Source organism: Rhinolophus ferrumequinum, chromosome 19, assembly GCF_004115265.2.
Source record: "Rhinolophus ferrumequinum isolate MPI-CBG mRhiFer1 chromosome 19, mRhiFer1_v1.p, whole genome shotgun sequence".
Lineage (NCBI taxonomy): Eukaryota > Metazoa > Chordata > Mammalia > Chiroptera > Rhinolophidae > Rhinolophus > Rhinolophus ferrumequinum.
In genome coordinates this window covers 4,934,142-4,952,919 of record NC_046302.1, presented here as the reverse complement: position 1 = coordinate 4,952,919, position 18,778 = coordinate 4,934,142, and the positions used below count along the sequence as shown (strand labels likewise).

Here is an 18,778-nt window from a genome sequence, read left to right as displayed (position 1 = left end):
CTGGGTCAGGGCTGCCTGTCAGTCTTCCCAGAGCCTGAGCACTACTACGGCTCCTCTGTAATCTGACAATTTTCCTCAGTTCAGGGGCCAGTTTAAGTCTCTGGAAGGGCGGGGGTAGAATTGGAAGAGCGGGGGGAGGGCCCAGGTATGGAGTCTGTGTTCTTTGTCCGACCTAGGGCCCACTAGCCGCCCTCACGGCGGGAGAGATCAGCCGTGGGACGCAGGGAAAGAGCTCACCTCCTGGTTTTTGTGTTCTCTGTTCTGCCCTGGGATCCCGTGCTTGTTTGGCACTGTGGGTGCCACCACGGTTTTCGCCGCTGCCACTGCCACGGGCCGGGATTTCCCCGCTGCCACAGGCCTGGATTCCGCCTAGGGCCGCGCATTTTCACTCCGCTCCCTTCCTTCCCTGCCCTGCTCGCCCGATTAGCGCACCTACAAGTCATCCTTCCACAAGTCTCTTAGCTGTTCTGTGTGATGAGCAAAGAGTTCTTTGATGGGTTATAGGTCCCGTTTGTAATAAGATCCGGAGGAGAACTCAGAAAGTGCGCCCCGCTGCCGCCATTCCTATGACATCATATCTTGACCTTCTTCTATGAACTAAATATGGTCAGGATATAATTGACTCTAGGTAAACTGCAATGGATTCATACTGAGAAGTAATTTTTCTCATGTCCTACTCCTTGAAACCAATTTCAGTTGATTTCCACTCAATTCAATGGTATTTTTTTATGTGTCTATCCCAATATTAGACTCCACTCATCCCCCAAATATCTGAGTCCTTAGTGAGTGCCAGGCACAATTCTGTGTGCCGGGGATACACATTCTCCACTGTTCTGAGCAAAACAAAGTCCTGCTCTTCTGGACTTCACTCTGGGCCCTTGGAGTGAAACTGATAGATTATGAACAGAGTCAAGCTGACATATAATTGGTCTAAATTTACAGAAGGCAAACATATAACTAAATGCCTCCAACTCTCCCATTGCTGTAAGGAGTATGTGTGTGTGCGTGTGTGTGTGTGTATGTGTGTGTGTTTGGAGGGGTGTGGGAGAGAACAGCTGAAATGGAAAACAAATACAGGGAGGACAGAGTGGTAAATGCAGGGAGAGTTTCCTCCCATAGCTATTTTCTAAGACTAGAAATAGAGATATGTAGTTTCTAGTTATAATTAGGGAAGACAACAAGAAAAGGAAGTGCAAGATTAATTAAGATTCATCATAAGTGTTAAAATTGAGGTTACGATTTTAAAATTCAGTTCTCAATTTAAAGGAGTTAAATTATACACAAGGAAATTATGCACAAGTGAAATAGAAGAACAAATTGTTTTGTGGTCTTGGAAAAACCATTTTCTTCTTTACTGTCCCTGGGCAGTTTCCGGTTTAGAATGAAAAAGCTATTTCTCTTTTGACTCCAAGAGGGTAAGAACACAGTTTCTCTAACCTGATAGCATGTGAACTGCTATTAGTGCTGCATACATTTTTGTACATTAAATATAAACTAAGTGTATACTTGTCAGATTCAGATAACCTGTAGTAAGCACTTTCACCTCACTCCTCATTTAAAAAAGTTTAAAAACAGATTCAAAGCTGTTCCTCTAGTCTAAATGCTCCTCTATTAGCGTAGGACCTGGGCATTCTCCATGGGGCGGGCAGTGTCTGGCATAGAGCAGACGCTGTCAGTTGTTGCTGGGCTGAGCTGAATGAACTGGATGTCAAAGCCGCTGTAGGTAGGTGGCAGTATGGTTCAACTCCCTGCTTTATATGCAGCCAGTTAGGAATTTTACACCCTTCTCTTTGTGGTCTGAGGAGAAGTTACTGACTCTTTCATCACCTCAACTTTCTCACCTGTAAAATGGGAAAGTGATAGCTGTGACAGTTATTATGAGGATTAAATAAAACAATCTATGTACCTAGTACTGAGCTTGGTGCATTGCTCTCAATAAGTGGTAGTTATTATATCACATAGGAGCACTGACCAAATTCTACGTAACAATTACTATGATAGTTGAGGAGAACTAAGGGCTTTTTAAAGGAAGCTGAATTAAACCAACATTTCATCAACTAAAGTTACTGACAAATTAATCAGAGATTTCAAAAGATTCTCTTCTCTCATATTCTCGAAGTATGCGCCGGTCAACTTTTGGGGGGCACAGGTTGAAAACAGTTACCCCTTTAATAAGACCCACCTCTGTTAGACTCTGCCTGCAAGTTAGTATATTTTGGTAGAGGGGAATTGTCTAGTTTTCTTGACTGTAATAAAATTGAGTTAAATGCCCATATGCTATAGCAATAACCAAACCCCTATCAAACATTGTTAGGTTGCCTGATGTCAGCGCTAGTCCTTCTGGAGGACAAAATGCATGCTATGCTGTCTGCCTTCGGAGGAGGAGAAATATAGGTTCTTCAAAGAAAAAGAGTCCTAGCGAGAAGAATCCATCTGACCTTCCGGGGTACAGCCATTGCACTAATAAAGGGCGGGGATGCTAAGGGTGTGACCTCGTGGGGTCTGGAGGAGCCCTGCGTGGCTGGCTCACTGAGGATTCACCCGTCCCACTAAGTGTCTTGCAGCCTTACTGTGCGTATCGGGGCTGTTGCCCGAAGGCCCGCTGCGCATTGGGCTCACGCAGCCCGCGAGGTATCCGATGCAATGAACACGCAGGCCGGCTCTCCCGAGACAGTCCCTAGCCGGCGTAGGCTAGCGGGCTCCTGCAGCCGGTGGTTTCTCGGCACTTGGAGTTCCCCGTCCGGCCGGCGGTGGGCGCGCGCCCTGAACCCGCTATCGTGTACGCAGCCGGTGGGTCCCGCGGAGCCTTACGGTCCCGCGGTCTCCCGCCCCCAACTCCGTGCCTGCAGAGGCCTGTGCGGTCTGTGCGTGCTGGGTCTGCCCACCCCCTGCCAGCGCGGCGGCCCCCAGCGGCCTGGCCGCACGCCGGGTCCCTGCCGCGGAGGGGGATGGGGAGGGAGGAGAGACGAGGAGTTGGAGACAGACACTGCCTCCGCGAGCAGTTACGGCTGGAGACAGACGGCGGCGGCGGCGGGAGGCGGGACAATCCCCCCTCCGGCGACGGGAGGCGGGACACCTCGCTCGGCGGCCGCTGCACAGTCTTCCCCTTTTTCCCCCTCCCGTGGGCTGCGGGTCGGGCCTGGAGGGACAGGCAGACGAGGGCGGCTGGCCCTGCCTGCCCCGCGCGCTACCGCGGCTGGCCGGGGATCCCCTACAAACCGGGGAGGAGCCGCCGCGGCCGCCGCCGCCAGACAGCCTGCGAGTCCCTGGGAAAGTGAAAGGGGGGCGGGGAGCGCAGGGGAGGCTCGTGTGTAAGGTCCCCGGCTCTTAAAGAGACCCGGCGCGCCGCCCCGCGCTCCCCGCCGGCCAGCTGCGTGCCCCCCGCCGGGGCGGCCCTGCACCCCCGCCCCTCCCCCGCTGCCGTTAGGACCGGGTGGCCCCGCCAGCTGCACTGCGGGCAGTCCCCAGCCTCCGCTCCGGAGGGTCGGCCGCAGGTGAGTGAAGATCCGAGGTGGCTGCTGTGGTCGCGGCGTCTGGCTCAAGTTCAGCGCTGCGCTGAGGCCGGAGTGGGGGGGGGACGGGCACTAGAGGGATGTGGGCGCTGGAGGGTGGGGGACACGGGAACAGGACGCTTCGGGAACCGGACGTCCGCGAGCCTGCGCCGTACGAGGCACTCTCCTCACCCTGGTGAGTGACTCGAAGACGAGTGCGCGAGGTCTGTGAGGCAGTGTCGCGGGTGGGCAAGGCGGGCGTCCCCGGGGGCTCGTTTGGGGATGGTTGTGGGGGGCCGACCCCGCCTCCTTTGCGGGTGTGCCCTGTAGGAGGAACATTCCGACTCCCACCCCCTTTTTTATCTCCCTGTGCCCGGTCGCGGATTGTCCTGCAGTTGCGGGACTTAATTCTGCACCGCCGGGAGGCCGGGGTGAATGTGGGGGTGGCTGCTCAAACTGAGGTCTGGGTTCCCTGTGGCCTCTTGGCGAAACACTGCAAGTCGGGGGACTGGAGGTCATAGGGAAGCGGGAAGATTGTGCAGGACCTTGCCGGGGAGTTTGCGGGAAGGAAAGGGGGCGGGAGCGGGACGTACCCTGGACTGTACGTCCCGCAGCAGGGAGCACCGCAGCCGGGCGCCCCGACTCCCCGAATCCTGCACCCAGTGCCCGCCAACTCTTCGGACCTGCCTCACCCGGCGTCTGCCCGAGTCCCCCCACACGGGTTGACGTCGGTCGCGGGGCCGCCCGGAGCTCCTGGCGTTGACTGGGAAGTCGATCGTCTCGGGCGGCTGCTGTTACACTTAGACTAGGTCTCGGAGACTTGGAGGAAGCAGTCGTGTGTTGAATTTCTTTCTCTTTGACCCTCACGATGGAATAAGCAGGAAGCCACGAGCACCCAGCCCTGGCCCAGCACTTGCCTTTGTTGTGGGGTCGGCCTGCACAGCGGTGAGGAGGCTTCCCTGGGACCCCTGCCCGGTGCGCCTCCCAGGGTGGGGTTGGGGGCGCGCCCTGTGAGTACGCGGCTGGAAGACTGTGGGCTCTGTTCAGGTTAATTTGCTATGGTGGCAGAGAGGGCATTGCTTGTTTTTAAACTTTTTTTTTTTAATTGGAAAAGGAGGAGGCTTCCCAATGAGGCAAAGATTTTCAAAAGAACTACACGGACGCGTGGTGGGTGGGTGGCACCTGGAGAAGGCGCATTGGTCAGTACCCTGGTTCCCGGTTTGTTGGCAGGGCACCGCGCCGCGGGATCAGTACTGCAAGAAACTCTTTAAAGCAAGTAGGACTTCCTGGCTCCTACCCAGGCATAGGAATGATTGCTGAGGGGCAATGGTCACATAAACTAGCTTAAATTTTATTTTCCTCAGAGCGTTTTAATTAGCTAAAATTGGATAATTTTGATTTGCTTCTTTTCTGTTTCTCTGTGTCCCATGTATTCCCTTTTCTTTCTCTCTTCTTTCTAATTATTTTGGCAACTTTTCATCCCTGGGCCCCCTCACTCACAGTTCAGTGCTGCTTTCTAAATGTTAATCACAATCATGATGTTTATTGATGACCTATGGGCTGGGCATTGTGGGCTGTGAGGTGAGATAAGCTGTACAGAGTGGCGATTTAGAGAGCTACTGTTAGTAAGTTTCTTGCAGTGGAGGTGGGTGGAGATGGTGAACAGTCTTGGCTCTTAAAAACATGGGTCCTGTGGTTAGTATGGATGTTGGTTCCTTTCTTCAGGACTAGGGCTGGGAAACTTCCCTTTAAAATGGCCCGTTCCTCTTGTTTGGCTAGCAAGGAAGGTATTCTCCCATCTGTACTCCTCTGAAGCTTCAGGACTGAGTATTGAATTACCGGAAAGATTTTGTAGAGTCTTGCACTGAGAAGCTGCCATTGCATCAAGTCATGTTTTGCATTTTGCATGTTAGTCTTTTCTAGTATTTATATTGAATTTACTGTCATCAGTACATCTGCCTTTATATTCTGATAGTTCTCTTGGAACATATTCTTTATGTTCAGTAAATGATCATAATGTCAAGTTTGAGTTATTACATAGTCAAATGAATAGATCAGAATATTACCCATGTACATTTATTGAATTATAATATTTGATTTCCTATCAACCCTTGAATGCCATTTGATGGCCGTAGCAAAACACTGTTTTTTAAAACATGGGGGTAAATTCTTCATGATCTTTGAAAACTTAATTCTTTTAAGAGCTTCACATTACTATCAACATTGAACACAATGTTAGGAATTCGGGCTCAGACTACAAATGACAGTCAGGGATTATTCGTTGTGATGGAGTGGTAGCTCCCTCCCTCCCTTGTTTGACAAGAGCCCTCTAATTTCTGAACGTTCTGTTGTTACCCTTGGAAGAGTTTGCCCTCATTGGCCATGCTTCTAGTTCATGTAGGTTTGTATTTATGATGGAGAAGACTTTTCCCAGCAGGATTTTAGGGCTGTCTCTTGAATCCTGTCAGGGGCTCAGTTTGCATGACCACAATCCTGCAGAGGATCCCAGCCAGTGCCAGCTGGTCATTAAGGGATTTTGTACCAATTTGTTGGCACATCATTTGAGATCCAGAGTCCACTCCCAATCCCACCTCATCAGAGTATATACATACATAGACAAATATTTATTTTCCCCCAACTGCTGACAGTGTTCTAAGAATGGTTTTCTTGCTTGGCTCACTGAGAGCAAGGACCAGTCTGGAGAGGTGTTTACAATTTGGGATTGTGTTGTGGTCTTGGTTGACTTAGTGGCCTGTCAGAGCAGCCTTGTAGCTCATGGGACGCTGTCTGTTTTTTTATCTGGACCTCTGGAGGGACAACTCCCAGATGGACAGGGGAACTTAGAGAGGTGGGGGTGACTGACTTTTGCTCCCTGAGGGTAGTTTCTGGCGTGCTGTTACTCAGAGACCCCTAAGTTCTGTCTGAATGCCTTTGCTCGTGCCCAGCATGCAGTTACTCTGTGGTCTGGGCTGGAGGTGATTCCTCTGGTTACCATGTAAAACTCAAGCACTCTCAAGGCTCAGGGCAGGGACATTTTCAACTATGACTGGTTAGGTCTTTCTGGTAGCCCTCGCCTTGTTTCTTCTCATCTTTATTTTGAATCTAGGCTTATGCAGTATCTATGATGTGTCTGTCCTTTTGGATGAGAGTTAATAGAGACTCAAGGAGCAATAGCTATAAAAGAAGATTATTCCATATTAACCTGGACGATGTTTAGAATTCTGTAACATCCTTTACATCGACACATGGCTGGTAAATGTGAACAGTTGTAAAGTCGCTGCGTAGGCCCATTGTCGGGGTCTCTCTTCTTCCCCCGCCTTCCTTTCTCCCTCCATTCTTTCCTTTTTTAAGTCTCAGAAAACTCTCCTGGAAGCCACCGTTTTTTGATGTCAAAGTGATTTTCTGCCTATGTGGGAGTTGTCAGTCTAGAATTACACCTTGACCTATATTATTGGTGTGCATGGAAGGTGAATCTTAAGTTTTAAAATAGGAATGTAAACCTTCTGACTATTTGAAAATTTAGGCCACAAGACACGCCTCTTTTTAGGGAGATTTTTTGTGTGTGGTATTATTCACTTCAATGCTAGGCAACTAAAGGAAACAGCCCAGCACCTATACTATTAATTGCTATAGAAATACTGGGTTAATATTGCCAATTAATGTTGTTTTCTTCCTCTATCATACGAGGACTTGAAAATAATGTCTGTGTTGTGTCATATTCACGTGATTTAAGTATGGATTGTTTTTCTTTGAATTCCCAAAGTACTAAAAATGGTACTTTGGCCTTTTCAGCTGTTTTTGTGAGAGCTGAGGACTTTTCTTTCCACCAAGCTTGTTTTCCGGATAGGTCTTGGAAATTAAGAAGAACATAGCTATAATTTCTCCCTTGATTGGCAGCTGAGAGCTTTCCTGGACAAAAATAAGGCTACACAGTGCCAAATGGTTGACTTTTCTAGAATAAAAACTCTAAAGGGTATGCAAAAAGTCCTCTGGTTAATATATTGGCATTCCCAGAACCCACTAAAACTCCCGGCAGCCTGCCAGACACCACTTAATGAGGATGCAGAATGTCTGGCTCAAATCCCCATGAGCAGAAGGGGGTGGGGAGCTGATGTCCACACCCTTTATTAATTTTTAATGGCTGTACTTTTATTTTGCACATTTTGCTCTGTACCCCCTTACGACTGACTCCCACCACGACACTCCTCCCCCGTCCATTTATTTACTCATTTACTTGGCATTGGAAAAATGTTGAGACTTTCAAGGTTAAGAGTCCTGCTGAGGGATCATTTCTGTTTGCATAGGTTCTTTTGTTATTGGTTTTCTTTATTTTTCTTCCTTTTTTTTTTGGAAGAGAAAGAGAGAAAAGGAACAGAAAAGGAGATAACTTTTTTTTGATGATGCTTTATTGTCTGCTGGAAAAGAGAAGCATTTATGAAACTTTAAGTTTGTCAGACAGTTTATATGACAGTGCAAGTTGGTGCTTGCCAAGCTCCAGACAGATTGCTAATGTTACATGACAGGGATAAATAAATTACCGCTGTCTGCAACACGCTTGCACTGCAAACGCACTCTGCAGCCGGCGGCCGGGTGCTGCACACCCAGAGATCCTGTTGGCTGTGCAGCTGGGGGAAGGCCTCTGCCTACTGCCTACAATTCTGTGACTTGGTTTGAAAATGAAAAGGGTGTGTTTCTCACTTTTATTTTTGGCAGTGCTGCAGGGCAGCAGAATCCATGTAGCTGCTCTGTGTCCTTAGTTTTGCTGGCGCCTCTGCCCCCTTGCCCTGCTCCTCATCTTACCCCCTTCATCCAGGAGACATAGCACCTAGTCTTCCTCTCAGGGACCTGCCCCGAGGAAACTAAACTTTGTTCTTAGCTGCTCATGCCCCAAGGTTTCTCAGAGCCAAGTTTCAAGCTCTTTACGGTTGCGTTCTTTCTGCAGGTGCAGACACTGAGAACAAATTGTCTGAGATAAGTGTGTGTGTTGCTCTGGGAGGGGCCTGGGTGGCACTTCTTGGGCATAATGCACTTTCATCTCTGGCAATTTGGATAGTCAGCTGGCAGAGTGACAGGTGTAATGAACTTAATGGTCTTGTTCTAGTTGTTAGCGGACACACTGCTCATATTACAAAGCCACCTCCTAAATTGGGCCCCTGCCAAATGACTTGCTCTTCTCTTTGCAGACAAGATACAGGGCCTGGACTACTCGAGTGACGTTAAGATCAGGAATTGGGTGGGTGTGAGCGACATCTGTGTGCCCTCATCCACACGATCCCTAGATGGACCTAGAATTTCTTTTCAAAGTAAGACTTTTCCATCCAGTTTGCAAAAAAGATCCGTCCCATCCACCGCTAGCCAGCTGTCCCTCCACGTGAGGTGTGGCGGGGACCGTCTGTGTAAGTGCGTGGACTCCTTACCTTTTGGGTTTGCAGAATGGCAGGCTTCCTGCCATGCCTCGTTGGTTCCTGTGCAGGGCCACCATTCTCTAGAAATGGGCTGGGCCCCTGGTGGCTGGTGGAGGCCTGGGCAGGCATTGTTTTCAATGTCAGTGCCCCCCACAGGCAGTAACCTCTGCACAGAATTGGGGAGGGAATTTCCATAGTAAAATCTGACTGCTTCTGGAAAGCAAAAGCAAGAACGGAGACCCCATGGCTTGAATCCAGGCTGTTTTCAGAAGGGATCCTGGACCTCTGGCTGGTGCCCCCCTCCACCAAGGTACTTGGTCAGAGAACAGTAGCAGCATTTCCAAACACTCGCATATCACTCTATGCCAGGCTGTTTCTTTGGGCTGCTTGCGCATTAAGTGATTTAATCCTCATAGCAGCCCTGTGACATAGGTACTGCTACCATCCCCTGTTTTCAGGCAGGCAAGAGGAAGCCCTGAAATTGCCCAAAGTCTTGTAAATAAAGGGCAGAGTCTGATGCAGCCCAAGCAGTCTCTTCCTGGGAGTCTGGGCTTTGATTCTGGAGCTGCCAGCGTTAGGGCCTAGGTCAGAAGTTCTTCAGGGGACAGTGCCATTTCTCTCCTTGTCCCCACACAGGTCCCAGTGACTCTGTAAAGCCAGCAAGCTCCTTCCTCCTTCCTGCCTTGCCTGTGGCTCTGATTTATGCCCCCTTTACTTCCATTTTTCCATTCTTATTTCTAACCTCTGCTCTCTGTGCCTATCTTGCCTGTGGGAAGAGCCTCAGTTTTGTGAATTGGGCCATTGGTGGCTCTGTTTTGCCACACTGAGGCTCAGAGTTCCTTGAAAGAAAGGTGAAGTAACAATCAGCAGTATTTTTGCTGCCTGGTAATATTCTGCAGCGCCCCCTGCAACCACTACTGTTAGTCTTCTCAGGTGTCAGAGCAACAGGGCCTGTTTGCTGAGTGGTGAACTGAGGCCTGTGAGTCTGGGTCTGAGGCTGGATTGAACGAGGCCCTCCCCAGTTGTCCGTTCACACAGAAGGATCCAGCTTGATCCGGTACTTAGAACGCTGCAGTTTTCGTTTCTCTTGGCTTCTCACATTTAGGGGGAAAAAAAAAAAGACAAAATAATCATATCTTTAAGATTTTCTGTTTTGCTCCATGGGGGCATAGATTAATCAACCACACATGTAGACATGTAGTGTGAAATATTGTCCATCTTGGACAAACCTAAGTGTTTGAGATTATGGAACCTAAAGCGAGTTCCCAGGAGATGCACATTTACTTGGGTCTGGCAGCACAGCTTTTCAGCTATTTGCAAACCTTCCCATGGCAGCAGGGCTGGAATGGGAACCTATCATAGCCTCTGATCTCAGCTGGGTGGCTGGGATGGTGCTGTCCCTTGTACACGTATTAGGGTACAGTCTCCTGGAATGGGGTTGGACAAGCACTGTTCTCTTTGTGGTTGAGGTGATGCAGGCCTCTGGAAGGTCCTGTTCTGGTCTGTGCTCTGTCCTCCACAGCACTGAGCATCTATGGTGTTATGCAGCGTGTCCCAGACTGCATCATAGCCATCAGCATCCAGGGCAGGATCTGTTTTGGAGTGGCCACTCCTGTCACCTCTGTGGAGTAGGTGTGAGCACAACCAGTTAGGGACAGATGTCGGGGTCGGGGGGTACGCTGCTAGTCCAGTGCTTTGCCCATTCTATTTGAACCTGACTTTTTATTCCATATAGTCTTTGAGGCCTGGCTGGAACCAGTGTCACTGATCCTGTCTTTGAAATCTTTCTCCCCACGGTTATATACTTATTGAAGATAATTAGGAAAATATAAAACAAAGAAGAAAATAAAAATGACTGAAATTACCTGTGGTCCCACTATCTTTAGAGATGACTTCTGTCACAGTTTAGTAGATTCTATGCAGTTGTATTTATTAATTATAAAATCATGTAAAGAACTTGCATACTTTTTAAAAATTTAGCATTTCATCAAAATTTTTTAAAAATGTAATTTAAATATTCTCCAAAAATACCACTTCTGATGACTATAATATCTTACTCTATGGTTATATTGTTATTTTAAAAAATCTGTTCGGGGACATTGAGGCTGTTACCCGTTTTCTCTATTGTAAATAATACTCCATTGAACACTTTGATAATATTCTTTGGATAGATTCCTAAGAGGGAAGTTGGTGGGTATAAAACTTTTAGAGGTTCCTCCAAAAGTATTACAGATTGCTCTTCAGAAAGGATGGGGTACTTTACACTACAGATACGAGGACACCTTTGCCAGTGCTGAATATTATTATGGAAAAAAATTTTGAAAATTGGCTATAAAATGGTATGCTTAAATTTTCCTTCACATTCTTTTGATATAAAAATCTGGGTTTATAGCATCTGGATCATAAGTGAAAATAGTTTTGCTGTTTGCTAGCGTTTTGGGCAAACGCAGTGATATTATAGTAGATGATCCCAGCAAGAGGGATAAGACCTCTGCCATTTTAAATTTGAGTTAAATTCTACTCAGGTAGGTTAAGGGCATGAAACAGTCTAATAATATATTTTTAAATAAAATTGTATGTTTTTATGGCCAAGAACTGCACTGGTCTGTCTCCACTACCCTAACCCTCCCTCGTGGGGGTGTCTTGGGCCCACAGTGGAGAAATAAGGGCTAGGAGAGGGAGTGGATTCAGCAACCAGTTGCTTTTAGAGTTGTGTGACATCTTGTTCAGTCACTTCTCTCCATTTTAAATGATCACTTTTTTGAGATTAAACTCTTTCCTAGTGTCATACAGGGTCTCTAGTCCCACTCCCTGCACAAGAACACAGGGTATGGTGAGGCCAAAAAGGAACAACAACGGAGCCATGGATAGGGAAGTCATACCACTATATTCTCGATGACGGCTGGGTTGGAGACACAGGGAGCAGGAGCCACACGATCCACAGATTCCGCAATCTACTGTCCACTTCTCTGCCACCAACCAACCAATGTAGCCATGGCAGTTATATCAGTGGCTAATGGCTAACCAGTAACAGCTGATGGCCATCTATTACCTGAGCCAGCACCTTTCCACTTGAGGCTGAGAGCCTGGAAACTGCTCTGGGACTCTGTCCCCACACTCCATCCTCCAGGGTCTCGCCTCACAATCTACGGGACAAGCGTCTTCTGCGAGAGCCTTGTGCCGTATCAGCCTGTAGGCCCCTACGGGTGGAAAAAAATAGTGGTCTTAGGAACCAACAATGGCAAATCTTTTCCATCTGGGAGGATACATACTAGCTTTTTGTCCTGGGAAAGGAGGGTTGCTGCCACCGGCACCTTTCGTGGTTTGTGGTACCAGACTTTTATGGCAGTGCTTGGGGTCCCTTGCGTAGTTTCAACATGTAACAGAATAGGGGACCCCATAATAAGCCCCATAATAGCGAGAGCACATAGGTTCCTTGCAAAATTGTCCCAGCATCAGGACCTCTGTATACTCCAGTCACTTGCAGTGGCCACTCGGCTACCACCCCTGGCGTCACTTGCAAATCATGGGCCAGACCAGCCCCCCATGGGGCTATCAGGCCCAACCACCGACAGTGGGGCTTTTGACCCGCCAGGGACAAGTCCATTGCTGCCGTTCCCCTGCTTTCAAGCATGTGGGTGCTGGCAGAAAAATGTTTCCATTTCTGCCCTAGCCTGGCTTTAACAGAGTCTCACTGGTGGTTACCTGTAACTGAATGGGAGCGGCTGTCCGATGTAGCAGAGCTTCTACTGGTGCGGGCCCTCCCTTCTGTGGTCTCTCATTCAGGATTCTCAAGGCGTCCCATAGATACGAGGCCCAGTCGCACATTGTGGGAGGGTGTTTTGACATCCGGAGGCCTTGCTTCAAAAGGCCGTTGTAGCGTTTAATCATGCCAGCTGCTTGTGGGTTATACGGGGTATGAAACAATCATTGTACGTCCATCCTGGCAGCCCAGCGCTGCACTTCTTGCCCCGTAAAATGGGTACCCCTGTCACTTTCACTGACTTGGGGGCGCCCATAGAGGGCGCACAGCCGTGTAAGAGCGACCACTGTATGCCGCTGATCCACAGCCGGACATGGCCAAGCAATCATCCACCTTGTAGCAGTGTCCACTGCTGTGAACGCATACATAGCATTGCGGGCCTTAGGCAGGGGTCCAATGTAATCCACTTGCCAGAGAGTGAGGGGTACCCTTTCTCGCGTAATCTGCTGTGTCTCCCAGGAGAACCTCCGCCTTTGGGGGCTGTCCTGGGCACAGACGGCACAATCATAACAGGCATCTGCTATCTCCTGCCATTTCAAAGGCAGACCCCAGCATCTGCTCACTTGCCACATGGTTCGGCTTCCAGCGTGCTGCAGTTTCCTATGCAGCCAATGGGCCACATCAGTGGCAGGAGCCCCTTCTAACCATCGGACCCGTGCTAGGGCATCTGCTTCATCGTTACCTGGGGACACTAAGGGGAGTGACCTGTGACATGCATTAGGGTCACCTCTTTTCTCTGCCCTAGGTCCCAGAGGTCCTGCCACATGGTTTGACCCCGCAGTGGACAGTGTCCTACCAACCAGTTTTGGTGTTTCCACGTAGGGAGCCACAGCGTTAGGCCCCGGAACACCGCCCAGCTGTCAGTACAAATAACTAGGGGCCCGGGCTCGTGGCTGATTATCATCCACACAGCCTGTATCTCAGGCCACTGGCTACTCCGTCCCAGTATCAAACCAAATGGTGTCTGTTTTGAGCTGCACACCAATAGCCGTCCAAATGGCTGCAGCTCCCCGGCTAGAACCATCAGTACACCAGGCATCTTCAGGTACTGGGGGCTGTCCTCTGTAGGGTGAGGGCTCTGAGTCCTTCCCCCTAGGCAGAGCGCTTGGCTCAGCCTGGGCTATAAGCTCCACAGGCCCCAGGACCTGTTGTAGCTCTGTGCGCAAAGGGCTTGAACTAAGGGTGCTACATTGCTCCAAGTAGGCACCCCACTTGGCGAGGGTGGTGGTCTGTGCCACCCCTGTTTTGGGTCTCTGAGTCCATGTACACACCCACTCCTGGACAGGATAGGTTGTTCGAACCAAGACCCGTGCCGTTTCCTGTGATGGCTTCTGTGGCCACTAGGGCTGCGTACACAGCAGCCAGCTGTCTCTCTATTAGAGAGTAGCGGACTTCTGCTCCTTTCCACAATTGGGACCAAAATCCCACTGGCGACCGGAGATGCACATGCCATTGCCAGAGGCCCCAACCGTACCCTCTTGGGTTATGTGAACATCAAATTCAAATGGGCGACCAGGATCTACTACTTGCAGAGCCTGTGCTTGCTGTACTGCCCTTTTTGTGGCAACAAAGACTTGCTCTGTAGCCTCTGTCCAATCCCACGAGGCCCCCTTTTTTATCATGTTATACAAGGGCCTTGCCATTTGTGCTAAATGGAATACAAACACCCACTAATACCCCAGCAGACCCAAATACGTCTGCAGTTGGGAGGCCTTGGTCGGCCGGGGAAATGCTTGTATTTTGTCAATAATCGCCTCAGGTATGACCTTTGTCTTAACAGACCATACAACACCCAAAAACTTGACGGATAAGCCAGGGCTTTGGACCTTTTCCTCATTCATCGCCCAGCCACGTGACTTCAGGTGGTGGAGAAGAGAGGGAGCTGCTTGCTCTAAATCTGAAAGAGAATCAGAAGTTAGTAATATGTCATCAACATAGTGAAACAAGATCACAGATTTCGGGTGATCCCACTGTGCCAAGTCCTGGGCTATGAGCCCATGGCAGATAGTGGGGCTGTGCAAGTATCCATGTGGAAGGACTTGAAAAGTCCATTGCCGCCCGTCCCAAGAAAAAGCAAACTGCTCTTGACACTCAGGTGCAATGTCAATGGTGAAAAAAGCATGTACCAAGTGTGCTACATAGTGATACGTTCCCAGGCGGACAGTCAGATGATCCATCAAATCGTGAATTGAAGGCACTGCAGCGTGCAAGGGTGGTGTCACCTTATTTATCTCCCTATAGTCCACAGTCATTTGTCAGGTTCTATCTGGCTTCTTGACAGGCCATACTGGGGAGTTAAAGAGACTATGTGTCGGCCTCACAATATGTGCCTTCTCCAATTCCAAAATGACCAATCTCCTGTCCTCCTGGCAGGTGGTACTGTCGCACTGTAACCATGTGCTGGGGTTGTGGCAACACTTGAGGGTGGTGAGCATGCCCGCGTGTCACCGCTTTCACCAGCCGGATCCGGAGACGAAACTCTCCAAAAGACGTCTTTAAACTGAGGCCATGTAGTACGTCCACCCCTAGAATATATTCTGGAATGGGGGGACATACACCTTGTAGGTACGAGGGGGAAGCCTTCCTATGCCCAGTGGTAAGGAAATAGCTTTTACCATCACAGTCTTTCCCCCCGTAGCCATCAATGCAGATTGCTGGTCCGGGGAACAGTTCTGGGTTCCCATAGACAAGACTGTAGTCAGCGCAGGTGTCAACTAGGGCCAAAACCCTCTGCACATTAGAAGGGGACCAATGTATGGACAGTTCCACGTGGGGCCGCCGGTCCCTGCTTGTCCCCTCTGACAGGTACCTTGGGTGCCCTCCCCCCCAATCAAACTGAAAGGAGTCGGCTTCAAGCGGCTGCATGAAGTCCTGGAGGGACACGGGTCACACTTTCCCAGACTTCTCCTTTAGGCTTCGCCGGAATTACTGTTCCGGACTCAGCTGTTTCCAAATTTCCAACAAGAATGCATTGGATTGTCGGTCTGTTTTTTCCTGATCAACCCCTGCTGCCATGAGATCATGCCACATCTGCATGTATGTTACTCTCTGACGCCCTTGACCTCATCCCCTTACTTTTGACTTGGGCTTCCAGGCCTTGACTTCTCGAACCTCCTGTCTTAACTTCCCTCGCTGCCAACTTGCAACATACCCCAGGGTGGCCATGGCGGTGGTAACTTCACTGATCCGCAGCTCCACATAAGGCGTAAGAATGGCAACCAAGGATCCACAAGCACTTGCAGGGGCAGTATCCAAAACCAGATTTCTTATGCTGGTTGTAAAACTCTCGTCATCCGGCCCCCGCATATTAGGGTTGAACATAGCATGTCTTATACTCATTTCACGGAGGAGCTTCCAGAGCTTCACCTCGGGGCTGCTGGTCCTGCACCTGGGCTATTTCATTAAGCGTGTCTTCTGAGTTACGACGCAACGTGGTGAGGAACATCCATCCGACACAGCTGGCTGTACCCTTCGCCTCCTCCAGCAACCACTCAGCTAGAACCTGCAGGGTCCTCTCGACACTGGCTGGAGAGCCATCCTTGTCCTCCCACCCCTCTTCTGGGGTCCAACTCCTGAGAAAATTGTGGGGGCCACATGTCCTTCTGCCCAGAGTCAGACACCATTCCTAACTGGCCAGAATCCTGCTCACCGCACCAGGCGTCTAATTGGGTGGAGGCCTTGGTGTAAGATGTCTGCAACCCTTGGAGCCTACAGCAACAGCAGACTACCAAAAGGAAGTTGACGCCCATCACGCCCAACAGGGTGTCGTGCCATCCAGAGGCTAGAGAGGCCCACTAATTTACCGAGGGGTCACATTTCTCCCAAGCAGATCGCACCTCCGGTTCCCAGTGCCACTCCTCATGGGCTTCCCGAAACTGAGCACCTATCTGCACAAACTGCTCCACCACTTTTTGGTGAGTTTCGGCTGACACCACACCCTGCTCGCTGTGCCGTGTGTCATGTGGGGTCTGTAGTCCTGCTCCCTGCACAAGAATGCAGGATATGGTGAGGCCAAAAAGGAAAACCAACAGAGCCATAGATAGGGGAGTCATACCACTATATTCTCTATGGCGGCTGGGTTGGAGCCACACGATCTGCAGATTCTGCAATTTGCCGTCTGCTTCTCTGCCACCAACCAACCCATGTAGCCACAGCAGTTATATCAGTGACTAAAGGCTAACCGATAACAGCTAATGGCCAACAGTCACAGTTGATGGCCATCTACTACCCGAGCCAGCACCTTTCCACGTGAGGGTGAGAGCCTGAAAACTGCTCTCTGGGACTCTGTCCCCACACCTAGCCTTGTATCCAAGGATGGTGACAGAAAATTCATTCCCCTATTGTTTCACTTAATTGTTGGTTGATGCTTAACACTTGGCGTTCCTGTCCTCTGCTGTGGGTACTTCACTCCTCCCATCTTCAAATTTGGCAGAGCATTCTGCTTCCAGCCAAGGCCTGAGGCCTTTCAGAGTCAAATGCAGCTGTCGACAGTGTCTGGCTTCCTAAGCTGGTTGCTTCAGAAGCTTGAGATAAAGGAAAAATCATTTTAGTAGGTTGCAGTTAACTAACGTTAAATCGGTTTTGTTTTCTTTAAAGGCAGCCATTTCAGTTGAAAGGTTGGGACTAGTTGATGGGGAGCCCATATACAATGCTGGTTGGAGGGAGCAAGACATAACACCTGCATCTTTCGGGCTAGTCCCAATCAGCTGGTTGTATTCACATGCACCTTCACGCATCCATTTGTTCACCAGGTATGGGTGCTTACTGTGCTCTGGGGTGCATGCTGGGAGTGTGCACCTTCTATGGCATGGCTCGGTGAGCAATGTGCAGGGTCCCTGGGTCCGAGGTGGGCACTGTTCTCTCCTCTGTGCCCAGGTGAGTGAGTCCCGGCCAGGCACAGATGGTGGGGAGCTCTGCTTGAGCAGTTGTCAATTGACCCACATCTCTCCCCTGCTGGCCATACCCTCAACCACACGATGCATTCCAGGTGCAAACCCACCCTCTCCATGGCTGACAGTGCAGACAGTGCCAAGACCTTAAAGTGCAGTGTGCAGAAGACCACCAGTGGATGGGAGGGCTGGCCAGTAGCCGTGCTGGTGGTCTGATCAGCGGGGGTTGGGCATTGTCTTCTGCGGAGCAGCCTGTGCAACGTCCCTTGCTGGGTTGGGTAGGAGGTTCCCAGGGGAGAATGATATTATCAAATAGGTTTCTGGAACATTTGCTCAGGGCACTTTGGGTGAAAAATATACCCTGTGTCTTTTCTGTCGGTTTGCTGTTGGCTGATGTGTGCAGGGCTGACAGACTTATGTTTTTAATTTGACCTTGCTGGATTTGGCTTACTCCTTCTGCAGAATGATAAAATGCCAGAATGTTTTTCTAGGAGGGACAGAGGGCTTTTTGGACATAATGTATGCATGATTTCAAGGGTGGAGGTAATGTTTACAGTTGCATGGCTTGATTGAACATTCGTTTTTCTGTTAGTAAGATAAATATTGCATCCTTGCAGAACTTAGTTTTCATCACATTTGTGTTTAAATATGAGATTCAAAATCTTTTTTTTAAAATTCAAGTTTATTGGGGTGACAATTGTTCATAAGTTACATAGATTCCAGGTGAACAATTCTGTATTACATCATCTATAAATCCCATTGTGTGTTCACCACCCAGAGTCAGTTCTTCCATCACCAAATATTTGATCCCCTTCACCGTCATCTACCACCCCTGCTCCACCCTCTGGTAACCACTAAACTATTGTCTGTGTCTATGAGTTTTTGTTTCTCATTTGATTGTCTTGTTCTTTTGTTGATTTTGGTATATATACCACATATCTGTGAAATCATATGGTTCTCTGCTTTTTCTGTCTGACTTGTTTCGCTTAGCATTATAATCTCAAGGTCTATCCATGTTGTCACAAATTGTCCTATTTCATCTTTTCTTACAGCCAAATAGTATTCCATTGTGTATATATACCACAACTTCTTTATCCATTCATCTATTGAAGGACATTTTGTTTTTTTCCATGTCTTGGCCACTGTAAAGAAATCTGTCATGAAAATTGGAGCACACTTGTCTTTATGTATATATGTTTTCAGATTTTTTGGACAGATACCCAGGAGAGG

General features: G+C 49.2%; 2 protein-coding genes across 7 annotated transcripts in view; one reads left to right on the top strand and one right to left on the bottom strand.

The window, feature by feature from the left end:
• Positions 1 to 2,610, bottom strand: part of LOC117038673 (60S ribosomal protein L29-like) — a 36,279-nt gene extending 33,669 nt beyond the window's left edge. Inside the window, exon 1 of the mRNA XM_033135567.1 lies at positions 2,571 to 2,610. Coding sequence (XP_032991458.1) covers positions 2,571 to 2,610 — 40 coding nt within the window. The remainder of the gene's footprint in view (positions 1 to 2,570) is intronic.
• Positions 2,611 to 2,784: 174 nt separating this feature from the next.
• LDLRAD4 (low density lipoprotein receptor class A domain containing 4) overlaps positions 2,785 to 18,778 on the top strand; it is a 572,354-nt gene continuing 556,360 nt past the window's right edge. For 2 of the 6 annotated variants that reach the window (XM_033087361.1, XM_033087356.1), the window contains exon 1: positions 2,787 to 3,494. The gene's annotated coding sequence lies outside the window, so the exon portion shown is untranslated. The other 4 variants (XM_033087363.1, XM_033087360.1, XM_033087359.1 and 1 more) reach the window with 4 other exon arrangements.